The sequence below is a fragment of the Cucurbita pepo genome, chromosome LG12 (assembly GCF_002806865.2).
Source record: "Cucurbita pepo subsp. pepo cultivar mu-cu-16 chromosome LG12, ASM280686v2, whole genome shotgun sequence".
NCBI classification, from domain to species: Eukaryota; Viridiplantae; Streptophyta; class Magnoliopsida; order Cucurbitales; family Cucurbitaceae; genus Cucurbita; species Cucurbita pepo.
In genome coordinates this window covers 9,039,236-9,059,131 of record NC_036649.1, presented here as the reverse complement: position 1 = coordinate 9,059,131, position 19,896 = coordinate 9,039,236, and the positions used below count along the sequence as shown (strand labels likewise).

Here is a 19,896-nt window from a genome sequence, read left to right as displayed (position 1 = left end):
GTTCCATTGTGATCTTCTTGTTCCTTTGACAGCCTCCTCCCCCGCTATGGTGTGACAATGTCAATATTACTTGCAAAAAAACCAGTGTTACTGCCATTTATATCTTCCATTTTGATCGTGACAAGTTTGTTCACAAGAACATTTTTGTTCACTTTATATCTTCCAAAGATCAGTTTGTGGATTTGCTCACCAAGCTGTTCTCATCCAAATCTTCTTGTCTTCTCGTGACCAACTTCTGACTTCTACCCAGTCTTCAGTTTGAGGGGGCATGTTATGAAGTGTTCTACATATTATCCGTGGTCATATTTTATGCCTTAAAATTTTAAATAATGTTATTGTAATCTTGCCAAATAAATGCTTTTAACTTATTTGCTTGTTCTCTCAATGTACATAAAGGGGTCATCACCACTATGAAATTCATGAAGGAAATGACATTCAATTTTGTCTATCTTCCTCGGTGTTTCTATAGCTCTCACTTATGGTTTCATGCTTCTATGTACATGAATATTAAGATTCATACTTTCTATACTGCCTCTGATATGCTCACAAAGCATAAGTTACAGCTACTGTTGGGTTTGCCTTACTTGAAAAAGGTTAGTATTAAATAAATCAGAAGCGGCTGCCAAAAGCTACAGAGGAGAAGATTGATAGACAATAATTCTCGAGAGTTAGAGAGTAAGTATTCTATGTGAATAAAAGCTTCAGCTCCCCCCTCCCTTCTCAGTGGATGCAGGCCTTGCTTTCAGAATCACTTTAATTCTGTGTTGTGCATGAACTTCATCTCTTATCTCCCTAATTCCTTCTGATTGTTTATCAATTGACTGATCTTCGACTGAGTTGTTTGCAGCAACCTCACTGCAGAAGGGAAACAGGAGTTTTTGTTGCCTCTCTGGTGTCTCAGTGTGGGGCTTTTGCGCTTGGCTTGGCTTAAGTCATAACTATTGTAAGTTATCACGAAGATGTATTGTCATAACTCTCATTTAGTTCATAATCTTTAATGGCTCACATTCTTATTTATTTTGGTTCATAACTCTCCTTTAATTCATATTCCTTTTAGTTCATATTCTTATTTATTTGGTTCAGTATGAGAATTAGTATTGCTATGCTTATATAAAGGCTTATCTAGCCTTGTTTTGAGGCGTGGAATCAATGTCATTTTGTATTTGCCTAAAGGTAATTGGGACGAACTTTGTTGAGAGACTTTGTAGGGTAAGAGTTCAAGAGATACACTTATAAACACTTCAGTTATAGTGATTGGCTGCCACCCGTGAATGAGGGGAATTTCTCTCTTCGAATCATATTAATCTTTGTCTCTTTGTTTAATTTTTATTTGTGGGTGAGTGAGTGCGATCAATCTTGCTTCTGCTTTTGTTACAACAATTGGGTATCATAACTTTTTGGTTGTGGCATTACGGTACAACAATTACAAGCCAGATCTCTTTCATTCCGAGACAGAAAACCAATCCCATTTCTGTGAAAACTGTATACTTTATTACACAAAGTTTCTGAAATATTATTACATTCTACAGAGGAACAATTTCCACATTTTGAACAACAGTGATTGCCTTCTATTACTGAATCATTCTACAACTATCATGATGCTTTTGTTTTAGTATGGTATCTAAGGCTGTGATAATTTCCTTGTGAGTTTTGAAGATGTGCTTTCATTTTGTACAGTTCTTCTACGCTTTTGCAATATCAACTTTCAGTTCTATGTCCTGACGAAGCCATTAGGACCCCAACAGCCACCATGAACATTAACAACATGCTGATTAGCAAAGCATATGTTTTCTTGGACGATCTACGGTATTCTCCAAATAGAAGGATTCCCCAAAACGTGCTCACGAGTGGAAGCGCCTGAAACAACCATTAGAAATCCAAACAACAATATAAATGACCTTTTCAAGGATATGTATTTCTTGGCTAGTTGAGCTAAATTCAGGTTGACAACAATATATTCACAGCTTCAACACGACACTACACTAACTGCACTTTATCACTTTACATTACAGGTTTAAGATGGATGAATGTTTTGAAAGGACTGAACCAAAAATCTTGAAAGTAAAGCATTTGGAGCAAAGAAGTGACCTGCACAGCATCTGCTGCTGCATAACCAGCAGCTTGACCACCCATAAACTGCAGACCATTGCCAAAGCCACACAAGAATCCAGCCAAGAAGGCCCATCCTCTACCATTCCAGTCATTCACATATGCCTTGAATGTTGTTTTTGGCGAGTTAAGTACAGGGTGGTAAAGGAAGACGACGTTGAGAACGATGGCTATGACGAAACAAGAGACCGAGAAGTAGAAGAACGCAGTGTAGACCGCCAAGTGCGGAACGCCGTCCTTTAGAGTGTGCCATTGATCGTTTGTTGCCAAATTGAATGCCGGTGAGAAGAGAGAAAAGCAAACACCAGCAAAGAAAGTTATGAACAATCCAATGACTGTGCTCTTACCAAACACCTGCAAGTTTGAATTTGTATAATTTAGAACATGTTATTTGAATCACATTTATTTCCCTTTGAATCATTACATACCTTAATGGATCTTCTATTCTCAAGTTGAACAAGAAAATCTGCAGTCCCAGCTTTTGGCTTCAATGAAGAATAATCAGCACTTTCCAAGTCTGCTGATTCAACCATATAGATGTCAATTTTATAACACAAAAAGCCACAAACTTCTATTGTTCATTACAGAAGGATGACTGAAAAAGCTATCATGAAGCTCTAAATTAAAAGATTTACCCTGGCTTGACTTGGGAGGAACATCAGTTGTGCTGTCAAAAAATGGATATTATCAAACAGATATGTATATGAATAGTCAAATCGATTAATATTTCTATTAAAAAAACGAACAAACTATGGATCTCACACCCTTATAAGGAATGTTTTGTTCCCCTCTCCAATCGATGGGGGATCTCACAATCCATCTCCCTATGGGAGCCAGCGTCCTCGCTGGCACGCTGGCACACCGCTCGGTGTCTAGCGGAATGTTTTGTTCTCCTCTCCAACTGATGTAAGATCTCACAATCCACTCCCTTAGGGGCCTAGAGTCCTTGCTGGCACACCACTCAATGTCTAGCTCTAATACCATTTGTAACAATCCACTCCCTTAGGGGCCTAGAGTCCTTGCTGGCACACCACTCAATGTCTAGCTCTAATACCATTTGTAACGACCCAAGCCCACCACTAGCAAATTTGTCCGTTTTGGCTTGTTACGTATCGTCATTAGCTTCACGGTTTGAAAACGTGTCCGCTAGAAAGAGGTTTCCACAACCTTATAATGAATGTTTCGTTACTCTCTCCAACCGACATGAGATCTCACAATCCACCCCCTTAAGGGCTCAACATCCTCGCTAGCACACCACTCGGTGTCTAGCTCTAATACCATTCATAACGGCTCAAGCCCATCAATAGCAAATATTATCTATTCTGGCTCATTACATATCGTCATCAGCCTCACGGTTTCAAAACGCGTCCGCTAGAGAGAGGTTTCCACGACCATATAAAGAATGTTCCATTCACCTCTCCAACCAACGTAGGATCTCACACTATATAAAATGAACAAGATCACAAGCTCAACAAAACTACGAAAACATACTTAGATCCTTTGTTCGTATCAACCGACAAAGTTTCGAGTTTTGCTTTGTTATCAGCTGCGTTGGATGAGTGAACAGCAGAGCCAAGGCAAACAGCAATCAAAAAGCAAGCAACACCAGGGAAAAGTATCTGAGCTTTATTGATTTTGTCATCAAGAAAGTAGTTCAATGTTGTACCTATTACAAGAAGCAGTGTACATATTGTTTAGCACCATATTCAACATTGATGGGTTTGATTCATTCATTTGAAACATATATAAAGAGAAATGGACCTATAACAACTGTTATACTTGAAGTGATCACTTCTGTCACTGACAAACCAACAAAAGCCCAAGCATACTGAGTTGAAAGATTTCCAAGGCTTAGAACAATACCACCTGCCATAGCAAACATGACAGAACTCCAATTATCCTGCATGTAACAAAGTTTTAAACATTATAAACCTATTAAGGTCCCTAAACTTTCAAGTTCGTTCATTTCGGTCCTTGAATAACTTGAAATCGTGCTCTTATTAGCGGTATACATACTCGAAACTATGTGATTAATAGGGTCAAAATACTATGGGATGAAAGGTTTAAGGGTAAAGAAATTAACCTGAGAAAGCTGTTGGATAAAATTTGGATGATCATTAGAGCTGTTTCCAATCTCACCAAAGGTTAAGGCAATGATTACAGCAGCTAATAAGTTGGTTATGGAGTAATCAAGATATGTGTGCTGAGGAAGGCGCCCTCGTCGTTCAAGGAGAGTCAAAAGTGCAGGCCATGTTCCCAAGAACAAGAGTGCCAACACCATACATGCTATAGCACCTTCTTTACTCTCCACCACATACATCTTTTTCACCTCCAAATGAATCCTGCACATAATCAATCACGGATCGTTATAATCTCAATCTAAGCATAACTCAACGACTACGAGTTCTTGTGTTATAACTTTCACCTAAAAGTTGAAGATAGCTAAATGACAACGTGAGTATAGGTCGATGAGGCGTCGTAGTTTTGAGACACAAGGGAGGATTCTAAATTACCACACTAACACTATACGTAACCTCTCAAGCCCACCTCTTTAGGCTTTTTCTTTTGGGGTTCTACTAAGATTTTTAAACGTGTCTGTTGGGGAGAGGTTTCTACTCCTTTATAAGGAATGTTTCGTTCCACTCTCCAACTGATGTGGGATCTCACAATCCACCCCCCTCGGGGACGAGCGTCCTCGCTGTCTAACTCTGATACCATTTGTAACCGCCCAAGCCCACTGCTAGCAAATATTGTCTCTTTGAGTTTTTCCTTTTAGGGTTCCCCTCAAAGTTTTTAAACGCGTATGTTAAGGAGAGGTTTTCACACCTTGATAAGGAATGTTCCGTTTCCCTCTCCAACCGGTGTGGGATCTCTCAATCCACTCCCCTTGGGGCCAACGTCCTCGCTGGCACATCGTCTGGTGTCTGGCCCAGCTCAAACCCTCCCCTAGCAAATATTGTCCTCTTTGAGCTTTCTCTTCTGGACTTCCCCTCAAAGTTTTAAAACGCGTATGTTAGGGAGAGGTTTCCACACTCTTATAAGGAATGTTTCGTTCCCCCCTCCAACCGATGTGGGATCTCACAATCCACCCCCCTTAGGGGCCAACGTCTTCGTTGGCACATCGCTTGGTCTCTGGCTCTGATACCATTTGTAGCAGCCCAAGTCCACCGCTAACAAATATTGTCCGCTTTGGCCCGTTACGTATCGCCGTCAGCTTCATGGTTTTAAAACGCATCTGCTAGAGAGAGGTTTCCACACCCTTATAAGCAATGTTTCGTTCCCCTCTCCGACCAACCTAAAATCTCACACTATACTACAAGAAATTCACGAATGGATTAGTTGGTTGACTAGACAAACTAAAACTTTTTTCAATATCAATCACTTCTCCAAGAAAAAAAAAAAACAGCAAAAGTTAAACAAGAAGCAAGGTTCACAAAAGGTTGGAAAGTCTTTACTCCTTGTTCATCAAGTTCTATCAAAGTAAACCCAATCCTACTGAAAGAAAGAGTCTGATCATCACTTACACTAGCTATAATCTTAACACATACAACTCGAACAACTCGAACAACTCGAACGTCGTTCTCAACTTCAAATCTCTACTTCGATATACTTTTGAACTCAAAAAACAAATAACCCAAATAACAATCCAAGCATAACTCAAGTACTTAAAACATAATCTCTGACTTAAGTTCGAATCCACACAACTATACAAACAAAACAAAACAAGTTACGTTTACGGGTCGAATCATAACTCAAATAAGCAAGATGGTAGCAAGAAAACAAAACAAGATGAAGCCAAAATTCCAAGTTGAAGATCACAGTTCAGAAACAGAGAAACACTGAATCTCTCACACTAAAAAATGGGTAAGAAACGAACCAATCGATGGGAGAGAAGTAAAGGGCAAAATGTATAGAGGACGCCAGTAAGTTAGGAAGATGATTATGAATCGCCGTTGGGAATGGAAGTCCACGCACATGCCTACAAATTGGTATCTAAAAGGATGATTCTATACACAATCGTCAAAGATTCCGTTCCCATTTAATTTAAAAGTACAATAAAGTAACCCATTTAGCTATCTAACACACCACTCTTATACGATAAGCACTCATCGTTTTACTGGATTCATTTTGTTTTCTCGTCATGAATTTAAAAATAATCTTAAATAGCATGAAATCACACGTACAAGAACGTGTAATTCTTCTCTGACCTGAAAATATTATTACTAAAAAAAATAATAAAAATGAGAAATAGAAGGTTGAAGGATACACGTCTATCACAAAAATATAAACTAACTAAATCTTGAAAATAAAATAAAATATACTACTAATTAGATGATGAAAAAAATACAAATATTAACAGTCATATATATAACTAATTAAAATTAGCAATAAGTTGTACTGACAATTTCACCTTAGTAAACACTATAATTAATTCAAACTAGCAATAAGTTGCATTAAATTTTGATAATTTCTATAGTAGACACGTTTTAAAATTGTGAGAATGATGAAGATTCGAGTCAAGTAGATTGACTGGTTGATTTTAAGAAAGGGGTAAGATTGTTAATTTTATATTATTATTAAAATTTTAAATAATAATATAAAATAAAATTTTAAGAAAATAATGAGAGGGGTAAAAGAGTAAAAAGGCAATGTAATATAAAATATTAATTAAAATTCAAAATTTGTCGGCTTGACCTCTCAAGTAACTTTTCGTAATACCTAATTTACCCTCGCCCAATACGTTTATATTACTTCTCTCTCATTAATTCCTCGCCGGAAATCTGAAGGAAGTTGCAGGTGGCGGAGATCTGCCATGGACGGCGGTAGGTTTCAGGCTGAAGCGACGGTGGGAGGGGAGAGGGAAGAGAGAGAAACGACTAAATGAGAGAGAAAATAATACATAATTCATCACCTGACTGACCTGAGTTTGGAGGCAATGAAATAGAGAAGACTAGATTTTGCAATGGAGAGTTTCCTCAATTCAAGCTTCATTGCATGTGGTGAACACCTTTATATATAGGCGTTGGAAGAAGATTCTAGAGATGACGTAAGTGTCGGATAAATCTTTTAAGAATGTCACAACTGTCACGGTCGTACATTTTCAACCGTGCAGCGTTATGATCTTGACACGCTCACGATAAGTCTTAAGGAGAATTCAAACCCTATTCATATTTTTCGCTTGACTTTGTGACTTCATTAGACTGTCAACGAGGTTTGCCTTCGTCAACCAAACACAGCTCGTGCAGAATCCAAGCTTGTTCGGTTACACATGTCGTTCGTGCGTGCATGTTCAATCATGTACGACACAAATTGTTACCTCAGCTCCCAACAACATGATTCGTGCATCGTGATGTCATCCTACGTCTCAGTACACATCATGCATCTAGGCTTGTTCAGACACATTTGTTGGGAACTGACCCATGTGTCGATTATTTTACCAGGACATCCCGAACATCCATCCATCAAGATTCACTCGAGCATCAGACTCTCTCGTGTCTATGCTAAAACATTTACAGCATACGTTCCAGCTAGTAGGAGTATAATCCAACCTTCGACGCAATACCAGCACACCTATACTGTCCAGACCCTTTTCAAAAGAAGACAGACTGAGACCACTCCTCTCATAACGTTTCACCTACGCTATAATACACGCATGTGCCACAGAATAGCTCGGCCACAAAGTCCAAGAATAGTGGAGAGTCAACAATTTAAAAAGTAATACATATTGTTACAATGCATGTCGTAGTGTAGTTAAATTAGACGTACACGTTTAATTGAGTCATAATTATGTATTTATTTACTTCGAGATTTTGTCAATCCCGACACAGGGTAGACTTTTGACTTATAAGTTGACTCAATAGACGGTTAAGTTGGGGCCCACTTTCATCTTCATCCGTACATTTAAGGGACTTTTGACATTCAGTTTATTTGGATAAATCTAATAACAATACAATGAATTTGTTATTTATTTATTTATTTATTTTAAGATAAATGAAAAATAACCAACCACGCGCTCATTACCAATTCCGTAATTTGATCCAACTCCAAGGGTAGTATCGTACTTTCGATTTCCTCGGTCCCATCGACGCCGTCACACCAAAGAAGAAACTGACCGAAATCGAGAGGGTGGGAGAGAGAAGAAAAACTTTCCTCTGCAATCTAGAGAGAGAAAATTATTGAACCTCCATTTTCTCTATCCTTTATCTCTCTCTCTCTCTCAGATATGTTGAAGGTTCCTTGCAATGTGTCTGACCAAATCCATGTCCTCTCCCAATGTAGATTCCTTCCACCATCTGCACCACTCTTCTCCTCCTTCCGCCGGCGAAACGCTGCCACTCTGTGTTCGTCGTTGACCAGACCTCCGGTTGTGGCCGCTCTTGTCTCCGATAAAGGTGAACCTTGTGTTCAGAGTGGTTCTGGAAGCTTGGCGGACCGCCTTCGCCTTGGAACCTTGGTTGAAGACGGATTGTCTTATAAGGAGAAATTTATTGTGCGGTGTTACGAGGTTGGAATCAACAAGACCGCCACTGTTGAAACTATTGCTAATCTCTTGCAGGTAGTTCCTCTCGTTCTTGTTTCCGATTCTTGCTGCATTATTTGAATTTGATTCGTTCGCGCCTGATTTCCTTTTTTCTGGCATTCTCTGGATGTGTTACATGTTGCTGAAAATTCAATTCGATCATCTATTATTAGCTTTAATTGCTTCATTCTTTTTTGGAATTTTTCATTCACACTTTCAGGAAGCAATATCCGTAAATTTCGATGGCTTTCTGGTCCTGCATGTTTAATTGTTTAACTTTTTGCCATTTGGTTCTGTAGCTTTCTCTTCTTGATTCCTTTCCTTATTAATTTTGGCTTGTCATGGATGCACGTGTTCTTTTCTTTCAGCAACCGAAACTGGACAAAATCCTCTTAATCTCTTCCTTTTGTATGCTTATGGGCCTTACTTAATTAGTTCTTTGGAATTATTTTCTTTCTTGCATTCTTACTCAGAATGTTTACTTATGGCATTAAGTTTGATGATAGTTCTTCAAACATCCCACTTGTATATTTACAGAGTTTGCCTTTGATGAATTCTTCATGCAGGAGGTTGGTTGCAACCATGCTCAGGGTGTTGGGTTTTCCACAGATGGTTTCGCCACAACCCCCACCATGAGGAAATTACATCTCATATGGGTAACCGCACGCATGCACATTGAAATTTACAAATATCCAGCGTGGTGAGTCCCTTCTTCCGCTGTCATTTTGAAGTTTGATCCAAATTCTGCTTCTTTTGAATTTCCCATGTTTTCTTGTACTAATTTACATGTTGTCATTTGACGTAGGGGTGATGTGGTTGAAATTGAGACATGGTGTCAAGGGGAAGGGAGAATCGGAACTAGACGTGATTGGATACTTAAAGATTATGCCACTGGTCAAGTTATAGGAAGAGCAACAAGGTGCATAATTGGCTATTGTTCTATTATTAATTTCTTTTGAAAATTTGAAAGTAAGAAACTGCAGGAGTTACGAATACCATCTCGTTCCAAAATCAGTTATGCATACTATAATATGCATGAACTGATATCCTATCTGTTCTTGGGATTATTTGTTCTTTGAACTGCTACTTTCTTGAACTTTACAAGGTTGTTTTATTGAAATTACAATTTGTTGCATACCTAAAAATTCTGGTTCGTGTTCGTAGTCTTTCAGGATGAATATGTGCGACTGTAAATTGTTCCTTTTACTGTTTTAGAAATAAAATTGCATGTCAATTGCTGATGGAGTGTTCTAACCTTATACCATCCCCGCAAATTTGGAAAGATATGTTCCTAATGGTAACGGTTTGGTTCAGATTCCACAGTCTAGATATGAACACTTTCCAAGCCTTGATGTTTATCGTTTTGGTTGTACTTCTTGTCCAAGTTTCTAATAGTTATCTTTGATTGAAATCAGACTACATGTTTATATAAAGGAGTCATAAACTCTGCCTAACTCATAAATCGGTCAAAATATAGATGGTATTAGTCCAGTAATAAATGCTCTTCTAATTCGGAAATCTCAATGGTGTTTAACATAAATCTACCGATGGAGAAAAGGTTGATGTTTTTAACCCACTAGTCACACCTAGAAGTAAAGGGCTATCAACCACTTAAAATATGTATCTTCAGATACAAGGTCGTCCTGAACTAGATTTTTAATTTTTGGGTCAGCTAATTTCTGGTTTGGTAAAACATTGTCCAAATCAAGGTACCACAGTCTTTATTCACAGTTCTTATACTTTGTAAATAAAACTTAGGATATTTCGTTTTAGTTCAGTGCTTATAGTTGTGTAGTCACGTTATCATAGCTGTTGGAAGTGATCCACTTGAGGAAAGATGAAAGAATGATAGAATTCCACAAAAGGTACCTTCTAGCTCTTCACTGCTACTGAGAGATGCCGAATTTGGCCTTGACCATGAACCATAGTTATCATCAGTGATAAAGCAAGTTTTACCCTTATTGACGCACAGTTGTCTGGTTCTTGTGGTTGCCCCACCCCAATAAAAAATTTCTGTCTGATAATGGGTTGCATGGTGCATCATCCAGATGGATGGAAAGGGCTTGTTATGAATAATCATGGCATATTAACACATGTATCGTTTTTATGTCACTTATCCCATTCTGCTTATCCTCAAGAGAGTGAAACTATCCTCATTCTTGTGTTCTATTTTTTTTTTATTCTTAATTTCATTTTGCATTACATCTCATTGTTTGTATTCTACCTGATGACTTATTAATGTTTTTAGTAAGTGGGTGATGATGAACCAAGACACTAGGCGACTCCAGAAAGTCAGCGATGATGTTCGTGATGAATATTTGGTTCATTGTCCAAGAGATCTCAGGTAGGTGCCTTTTCTCCTCGGTGATCTAAATTTTGAATAGCCATCGTCAACAGTACTGTCGTTCAGGGAAAAAAAATCTATGGAAGTCTGAATTTGCAACATGGCATGGTTAGGTTAATTTGGGATTGGTTTTCTGGAGTTATATGCATGTTAGCATAATACAAATTACTGTTTGTTAACCTAAAATTATTGAACCTTTCTTTGTTTGTAAAGTCGTGATTACTCGTGAGGCATTCTGCAAAAAACCTTTGTAAAGAAAATCGCTGATATGGCAATAGGCTTTCTATTCCTTTTTGTCCAGGCTAGCATTCCCGGAGGAGAATAATAGTAGCTTGAAGAAAATTCCAAAACTTGAAGACCCTGGTCACTATTCCAGACTTGGACTAATGGTAAGAGTTAAGAACATTAGGTCCAAACTTTTCCAATTCTTCCAGATTGTGAACGTGCTTTTTATTTCAGCCTAGGAGGGCAGATTTGGACATGAATCAGCATGTCAATAACGTCACCTACATTGGATGGGTTCTGGAGGTTAGTATACTTGTTCCTATTTCTTTAGAATTCCTTAAATACTATACTGGTCAGGAGTAATGGTCTTTTTTTGTTTTTTTCTTTATTTTTTTAATGGTGATACAATATAAGGTTACACGGTCCTTATTAGGAAAAAATCTATTTTTAATTTTCATAATTATTTCTGTCAGGAAATGCTAACATTCGAGTTTACACTGTTTGGTTTAATATTCCCATTTTGTTAAAATGAAAATGAAATGGGTACGAAGCATGGACATGGAACATGCAACATAGATATGATGACATAGAAATGACCACATTTCAATTTCATAAAAAGTTGGACAGGGAGGCATTCAATCTTTTATTAAAATGTGTCGGATGTTGGTTCAAGTATATCTGTGTTCGGTTGATGTCCAAGCTTTTGTCTGTGTAAGGCACATGTCGGTATAGCTTGTCTATGTCGGACACTGACACTACAAGAGTGACCCTGCCTTCTTCTAGATAAGTAGAAAGGAAGATGTGGGGAGGATGCCATCCTCCAAAGTTGGGGGAGGATTTCTCTCAGTTTGATTTGGAAAATAGAAGAAATGAAAAGTAGTAATAGGAAGAAGAAAGCAGAATGAAAAGCGAATCGATATATAGCCTCAAAGCTGTTTCTTCCTGAGATATTGTGAATGTAGTGACCAAATAGTTTTATTGACATCATCGGATCGCCTTTGTTTAATAAAAATGACATAGAATAAATGAAAAGGAAGCGATTGGGCATGCTGATGAATCTCACTCTTGTTCGGTTTGGATGGTCACTTTAAAGTCCCCTTCATGATAGTGATTTCAGGTTGATTTTATCCCATGCTGTTCCATCATAACTAAAACAATCATGATATATGATGAATCTATGACAGAGTATGCCTCAAGAAACCATCAATAGCCATGAACTTCAGACAATTACATTAGACTATAGACGAGAATGCCAACAAGACGATCTCGTGGATTCCCTTACGAGTGTGGAGGAAGTCGAGAATGGTGGGGAAGCAGTTTCAGAGCTCAATGGATCAAATGGTTACATTTCCAGTGACAAACAAGATAGCCGTCAATTTCTGCATCTACTAAGGTTGTCCAGTGATGGACTTGAAATCAACCGAGGACGCACTGTGTGGAGGAAGAAACAACAGAGATGAGGGTAATAGTTCTGTGATCGATATTATGTGATAAGTTTAGCTTTCTTTTGTGTCCACTTTTATCACTTTCCTCCTTTCAAATTTTGTTTTTGTTTCTGTCAAACTGTTGGTTGTAGAACTATGAAGTGTGGAGTCTAGAATCAGTCTAATAGAGTCAGCAAGTTGAATGTATGTCCTATGAACAGGATAATCATCTTCCCCTTGACATGTCTGATTTGTGTTGTGATGTAAAATTTGTTAGCAGGCAATAAGAACCAAGAATGGATTCTTTCTGTTTTTTTTTTTTTTTTTTGTTTAAGAAGCTAATGTGGTTGTTTTTTAATAATGGATGTAGATTCAAAATTTTGTTTCTCTTAATATCTATCCATAGGTAAATTTAAAATTACATCGATTTCGACTCTAAATTTTTAGAGGAAGTCAATTAACTTTTAGTTTTCCACTTTATTAACTTAAATAGTATAAAGATTAGAACTGCAAGGGGTTTTCCCTCAAGGCTTTAAAACGCATTTTCTGGGGAAGGTTTTCACACCTTAATAAATGGTAGTTTGTTTTCCTCTTCAACCAATGTGAAACATCACAATTCACCCCCCTTCTGGGCCAACATTCTCGCTGGCACTCTTTCCTTCCTCCAATTGATGTGGGACCACTCCCAAATCCACCCCCCTTTGGGGCCAGCGTCCTTATTGGCACACCGCCTCGTGTCTACCCTCCTAGGGGGAACAGCGAAAAGGCTGGCACATCGTCCGATGTCTGGCTTTGATACCATTTGTAACGACCCAGATCCACTACTAGCAGATATTGTCATCTTTGGGCTTTCTCTTTTAGGCTTCCCCTCAAGGCTTTAAAACGCGTCTCCACACCCTTATAAATGGTGGTTTGTTCTCCTCCCCCAACTAATGTGGGACATCACAAGAACCTCATACCATAGTGTTCAGATATATAACCTCATGCCATAGTGCCATGAACAGATATTTCAAAAATATATCAAAGTTTTGAGGGAAACAATGAATCATAACATCATCTAAAATAAGTACAAATAATTTATATATTCAATAATCTAGTGAAAGATGAAGTTACATGAAAGCTCTAAGAAAAAGGACAAGAAAACACTTTCAGATAATGTTATACTTGAACATAACAAGTAACTAATCGATGGGATTTTAAGGAAATTAAATCATCATCACTACAACTGATGCTATAATGAAACTGGTAAGTAGGCACATCAGTTATTGAAATCTTCACAGATATGCCATAGAAATGGAGGAAAAAGAAGAAACTTACTAGAGCTTCTGAGTCAATCTGACCATGAAAGAGTTGACTGAAGTTTTTTCAAGAAGAATCCATGAAGATTCAAACATCTCGTGGAAATACTCTCCGCCAATTTCCTCCGCCGCATTCCGGAATGCTCTCCCAAATGCATTGCCTTGAGATGCCCCCAGCCTCGGCTTCCCACAAACTCCAACGATCAATACTTTGTTGGGCTCTTGAGATATGCAAGCACATAGCAAAGGCTTCATTCTGGCTCCTTTCTCTCGCAATGCATCCATTATAAAGTAGCAGAACTTCGTGAGTGCTTGAGGATATCCCAACAATTTGGTGTCTATGGAATCTTCAAGCTTCACCCAACGAAATTTCCTACCACTTCTGATGCAACCACTCTTTGTAATTGCAGAGCTCCCCTGTCTAAGAATTGATCTCTGGACCTTGATTGCCTGCTGCATTCCATCTTTGAGCTTGTCAAGATTGCCCAATGATAATGCATCATAAGCTACTCCGAACTGTTTGGAAGCACTAGTGCCATCCGATTTGACAAAGGACTCGAGCAATGCAGTGACCCCATATACTACATCTGCTGCTGACACTTTTGAGCTATAACCATGTAACCTCAAGAAACTTCTGTAGTAGAAATCGGTTAGGCCGTATTCGGGAAGGTATCGCTCGAATTCGTCTTTCATCTTTCGTTTCACTTCGATATTCATGTATTGGAACTTTTGTTGGCAATCCACAAGTGCAAATCCCATACGTGCTAGAAGCAATTTGAGCTTCTTCATTCCATTGTCACTCCATGTCTTTAACTTGGTTGCAATGTATGAGGAACAAAGCATTGAATCAAACAAATTCCACTCCTGTAAGAGCATTAATCTGGGTTCATCATCATAAGTGATTCTAGATGCATCAGGGGCTCGGATCTTGGTGCCATCTTTAAGAGTAACTGAGTTAACAGCATTCAAGTTTCCTGAACTGTTTATGTGTTGTTCTAGCTCCATAACCCCAGCTTGGTACCTCTCCTCCGTCAATCTTTCATGAACAAACTGATCTGTTAAAGACACACAAGCCAGCCACAGTAATTCATTCGTGTTCTTCCTCAACGAATGAGATAGGTCATACATCAAACACCCTGAAGGCCTACCATGGAAGGTACCCATTTGATAGTATCCCCTTTTCAATTTCCTAAATATCTGAACAGGATCATCTTCATTTTCCTTTTCAACCCTTCTCCTTTTCCTTGATCCACGTCTCTCTTCGTCGTCGCTTTCGCTATCATTGTCGTCGTCACTATCCGATTCCTCATCAATCTCATCATCGCTGTTCAAATCGCTCGCACTCGCCAAAGCAGAAACGTCAAAATCATAAGCCAAATCAGCCTGGAGCTCGTCGTCTTTCGTATAAAGCACAACCACTTGTTCATTCTGATCACTTAGATTGTGAAGATGAATTGGGCGATGACTATCAACAACAAACACACGAGCAGCCGGACCTAAACTCAAAACCTTCCGAAGATCTCGATGACAACCCCAATTAATCAAAAGGATCGAAATGGGATCAGCAGACGAGGAAGTCAAACTAGGACCAGCATATTTATGAATTTCTTGAAAAGAAGACACAGGGTAACAAGCGTATCGAACCGAATCAGATTCAAGAACTTGAAAAATAATTTTCAAGGCACAGAGAGAATCTACATCAGAAGTCGATGGAAAAATAAGTAGAGGAGACAAAGAAGAAGCCGCCACAGATTCACGAAGCTTAGTATAAAACGATTCAACTCGTTGTTCCCTCACCATAATCCCTTCAATCGAACATCCAGAAACAAACACAAAACAAAATTCCACCGCAGAACTTCAAAAATCCAGATAACAATTTCAAATTCGCATCAAATACTAACCGAATTAGCTTCTTGAATCCGACTAGAATCAATACAGCACCAAATAGAAAGAAGAAAAAACTATAATCCTCGAATTCTCGAGCAGAAGGGAAAAGATTAGAACGTGAATTTGAAATACCTGAACGTGTAAAAGAGAAAAAGAGACGGCTTTCGATTCTGTATGCGGTGAGATCTGAGAGAGAGAGAGAGAGAGAGAGAGAGAGAGAGAAGAGAGGGAAATTGAAGATTGTGAGAAGAAAATGGTTCGAAAGTTTCAAAAGATTGAGATTTTGGATTTCGCTTTGTAAATGAAATTTCTTTCAAATTTTTTGAAACTACCGCGAAATTTTGGCGCTCAAAGGGCAATATTACTCTACATTCGTTCTCATTTTAACAATTGGCAGTTCTCAACGGCCGTTGATGCGTGTGGATGTTTTGGACGGTGGCGATGGGATCTAATCCTTGTCAAGTTTGAATCCCCTTGGTATGCTAATAAATAATAAATATTGTAAAATTATTTTTTTAATTAAGCATTTAAATATATTTGAAAATAAATATTCAATAAAATTACATTTGAAAATAAAATATATTTATAATCCTAATATTTTTTAGGGAAGTATAATTAATATATAATTCTTCCAAGTCAAATTTATTGTATTAAAAATAATTAATTATCTAATTTATATTATCATTTTTTTTTTTGTTGATTTATTAAATTTATTTTAGTTGGAACTAAAATTTATTTCTCTCTAAACGCCAATCTCTCTGGTATCAGTTAACATTTGGGTGTTAATATAAACTCGAGATGAATCAGATAGAGCAACAACAAAACGAAAGTGTCTCAAATCAACGCCCTAACAACTTTACAAATGAACCATAAAATTTTACTTCGTCACAAATCGAGAAGCAAACAACTCTTCGTACATTCTCGTAAGTCGCTTTAGAATGCTTTCGGTTTATCCTAAAAGCATATTTATATTGCTTCCAAATAAGAAAATTACCCGGGACTGTAACTATGGCAAGACATAAAGAGAATTACACGATTTTTTTTTTTTAACAAAAAGTAATTTTAGAAGTAAATAAGTATTTCTTCCAAAATAAATTGAATAATAATAATTAAAATAGAGGATAATAAGAACAACGCCAAGAAACTTATTTTCTTCTTAGACATGGGAAGCACCCTCCCTGCAAATATATTATAAAAATTAAAATTAAAATAAGAAATAATAATAATAATAATAATAATAATAATAATAATAATAAAGAATTTAATTTTCTCATAATATATAATTTAATATTTAATTATACCATTTATAATTTATAATTTATTTAATAAGAATGAAAAGAAAGGGAGCTGAATTACCTTGGCGCTGTCGTCGGGTCTTCGGTTATGAACGTTGTTGTACGGCGAAGAAGAATGCGGCGGCGGCGGGGTTCCCGGCCCCATCTTCTCCTCCCTGACTTTACCAAAAATGTGGGTGAAACCGTCGGCCGACGCCGGATTGTTCACATCCCACGATCCAAACTTCGGCACCGCCGTCCCTTCCGGCTGCACCACCAAAATGTACCATTTCAAAATGCAACGCAAAGGAAGAAAGCTTTAAAATTTATTTGTGGGTTCTGTTTTGATTGGTGAATAATCGAAGAAGAAAGTTAAAAAAGGCAAAAAGCTTACAGCATCCGGCTTCATTCTGGTCTTCCCACGGTTGCCATGGCCGCCGTCGAAGCCCTTGCCCTCCACCACAGGGCTCTCTCTTCCCGATGGCTTTGCGTGGCGGTGGAGAGGAGAGCGGTCGATGCTATACTCTGAGCCACTCTGTTTTCGGCTGGGATTTTCACGGTGGCCAGGGGAGTTGGCGTAGGGGTGAAAGCCGTCGTCTTCGCGGCTCTGTTTCTTCTCGTGGGTGGTGGGTTTTGGTGCCGGAATGGTGGGTTTAACCGGAGGAGCTTCATGGGAGTTGTCGGCGAACATCTCTGGATATTCCTCAGGATCGTTTGGGTTTCTGATTGGTCCGCCGCCTCTGCCCTTTCTGGCCTTGTCGAAGAACACTGTGTATGGAACATTCCCTTCGTTTTCCCAATTTCCAAAAGCTGGTACGTGTGATCGTTGCTGTCCCAACAAAACCCATTTTTCAAAACAAAACTTTGATTGAATTGTGAATCAAGACATCTGAAAGTGTTCGGGAATTGTTTGGAGGGATTTTCACATTCGCTAATTTAGAGGATGATCATGAATTTATAAGTAAAGAATACATATCTATTGATACGGGTTATTTTGGAGAAATTAAACACAAAATCACGAGAGTTTATGCTTAAAGTGGACAATATGATTCAGTCATGTAAATTGTGGTTCCTAACATTGTATCGAGTCATGCTTTTAACTTAACCATGTAAATAAAATCCTCAAATATCGAACAAAAAAGTTGTGAGTCTCGAACGTGTAGTAAAAAAAGTGACTAAAGTGTCAAACAAAAGGTTTACTTTATTCAAGGGCCTCTAAAAAAATGAGTCGAGTCTCAATGTTCAAGGGCTCTATAGGTCTCAAAGGAGACTCTAGCAAAGGGTGCGAAGACTCTAAAGAAATGAGTTGAGCCTCAATTAAGGGGATGCTATTCGAGGGCTTTATAGGCCTCATGGGAGACTCTAACAAAGGGTGTGAGGGCTCCAAAGAAAGGAATCGAGCCTCAATTAAGGAGAGGCTGTTCAAGGGCTCTATAGGCATCAGAGGAGACTCTATGGTGTACTTTTTCGAGGAGAGAATTGTCGGATGAGAATCTCACCGACTAATTTAGAGGATGATCATGAATTTATAAACAAAAACAAAAACCATTAGAGCTTACGATCAAAGTAAACAACACCATACCATTGTGTAGATTAGTAGACAACATCATACTATTCTCGAGATTCGTAACAAAAAGAACTAAAATCTTTAGACACTTACCTAAACAATTACTTCACTGAGTTAAAAAAAAAAAAAAAAAAAAAAAAAAAAAAAAAAAAAANGGTTCAAAGGCTCTATAGGCATCAGGAGACTCTATGGTATACTTTTTCGAGGAGAGAATTGTTGGATGAGAATCCCATGACTAATTTAGAGGATGATCACTATAAACAAAAACAAAAACCATAANATTCAAACGATGGATTAAAACTGATCTACAGAACAAATTCAGTTTCAGATCTACCGTACAACAGCCGCTCAACAAAACAGTTAAAAACAACAAAATCCCAATTTTCTCTTAATTTTTCTCGGATTTTCTCAGCAACCAAACAGAAAGGAAAATCAAAAGGACAGGAAGAACAAGAAGACGATGAAAAATAGAAGAACTCACCGCCATTGAAGAAGAACAGAGTGATGGGTCTGACGGGAAAGACAAAGATGAGGTTTTGGTTCGTTTTTGATCGTTGGATCAGGAAAATATCAGAGGCAACTTTAGAGAGAGAAATGGGTAGTTAGAGAGAGAGAGAGACAGAGAGAGAGAGAGAGAGGGAGTTTATAGAGAGGGAGAGGTTGATCGGCCATGGACTGGCGGCATCGCTAGGCTTTGACCATTCTTCTCTCTGTCCGTTGAAAAGTCTTTGTCCGACGTGGCTTTTACCTGGACCTCCGGTTTCATATTGCCACTTCCTGTTTTTACTACTTCCACGCCTTCACTCACTAACAATTTCCATTTCTAAAAATATTATCTTTTTTTTAATTATATTATTACTACTTTATACATTACTTTATTTCTAAATTTAATAATGAATAATTTGGAAAATCAATTAATTAAAACATAAACAATAAATATATAATTAAATAATAATAATAATAATAATAAAAAGGTTAGTTAACGGTAGATATGGAGAAGCTGACGGCTGAATGTTAGTTAACGGTGACCGTTGAAGGCGGCTGAAGAATAAATTCCCAATTGTCATATGGTTGAAAATTAAATGCTATTTTATCCTTTTTTTTTTTTTAAATTAATTTTTTTCTCTATTATTATTTATTATTATTATTATTTGTGATGTGAACACGAAACCAAATTTGGCGCCATTCGAAAGGACAATGGCTCAAGACATTTTCTTTTTTAATTTATTAATTTTAAAACTTGGTGCT

The 19,896-nt window shown here is 37.9% G+C and overlaps 4 protein-coding genes across 5 annotated transcripts; 1 reads left to right on the top strand and 3 right to left on the bottom strand.

The window, feature by feature from the left end:
- Nucleotides 1–1,423: 1,423 nt before the first annotated feature.
- Nucleotides 1,424–6,089, bottom strand: LOC111807428 (ureide permease 1-like). Of its 2 annotated transcripts, none has more exons than XM_023693158.1 (8): nucleotides 5,987–6,089; nucleotides 4,193–4,451; nucleotides 3,871–4,009; nucleotides 3,601–3,775; nucleotides 2,745–2,776; nucleotides 2,538–2,629; nucleotides 2,089–2,463; nucleotides 1,424–1,857 (listed from the first exon to the last, which is right to left on the bottom strand). In XM_023693158.1, the coding sequence occupies exons 2-8, from the start codon at nucleotides 4,427–4,429 to the stop codon at nucleotides 1,699–1,701; spliced, it is 1,209 nt and encodes a 402-aa protein (XP_023548926.1). In that variant the 5' UTR covers nucleotides 4,430–4,451; nucleotides 5,987–6,089; the 3' UTR covers nucleotides 1,424–1,698. The 2 variants fall into 2 exon arrangements, with proteins under 2 accessions (XP_023548926.1, XP_023548927.1); XM_023693159.1 differs by having other exon boundaries at nucleotides 2,538–2,626; nucleotides 5,987–6,088.
- Nucleotides 6,090–8,223: 2,134 nt separating this feature from the next.
- Nucleotides 8,224–12,932, top strand: LOC111807649 (oleoyl-acyl carrier protein thioesterase 1, chloroplastic-like). The gene is made up of 7 exons (XM_023693452.1): nucleotides 8,224–8,665; nucleotides 9,196–9,329; nucleotides 9,435–9,548; nucleotides 10,878–10,973; nucleotides 11,275–11,362; nucleotides 11,433–11,501; nucleotides 12,383–12,932. Exons 1-7 carry the CDS (start codon nucleotides 8,333–8,335, stop codon nucleotides 12,656–12,658), a joined length of 1,110 nt encoding a protein of 369 aa, XP_023549220.1. The 5' UTR covers nucleotides 8,224–8,332; the 3' UTR covers nucleotides 12,659–12,932.
- Nucleotides 12,933–13,685: 753 nt separating this feature from the next.
- Nucleotides 13,686–16,056, bottom strand: LOC111806475 (cell division control protein 45 homolog). Its single transcript, XM_023691811.1, has one exon. The coding sequence runs from the start codon at nucleotides 15,718–15,720 to the stop codon at nucleotides 13,939–13,941; it is 1,782 nt and encodes a 593-aa protein (XP_023547579.1). The 5' UTR covers nucleotides 15,721–16,056; the 3' UTR covers nucleotides 13,686–13,938.
- A 606-nt stretch (nucleotides 16,057–16,662) lies between these two features.
- On the bottom strand, nucleotides 16,663–19,283 carry LOC111806619 (RPM1-interacting protein 4-like). Its single transcript, XM_023691992.1, has 4 exons — nucleotides 19,130–19,283; nucleotides 17,476–17,910; nucleotides 17,164–17,349; nucleotides 16,663–16,985 (listed from the first exon to the last, which is right to left on the bottom strand). Exons 1-4 carry the CDS (start codon nucleotides 19,133–19,135, stop codon nucleotides 16,953–16,955), a joined length of 660 nt encoding a protein of 219 aa, XP_023547760.1. The 5' UTR covers nucleotides 19,136–19,283; the 3' UTR covers nucleotides 16,663–16,952.
- Nucleotides 19,284–19,896: the final 613 nt, after the last annotated feature.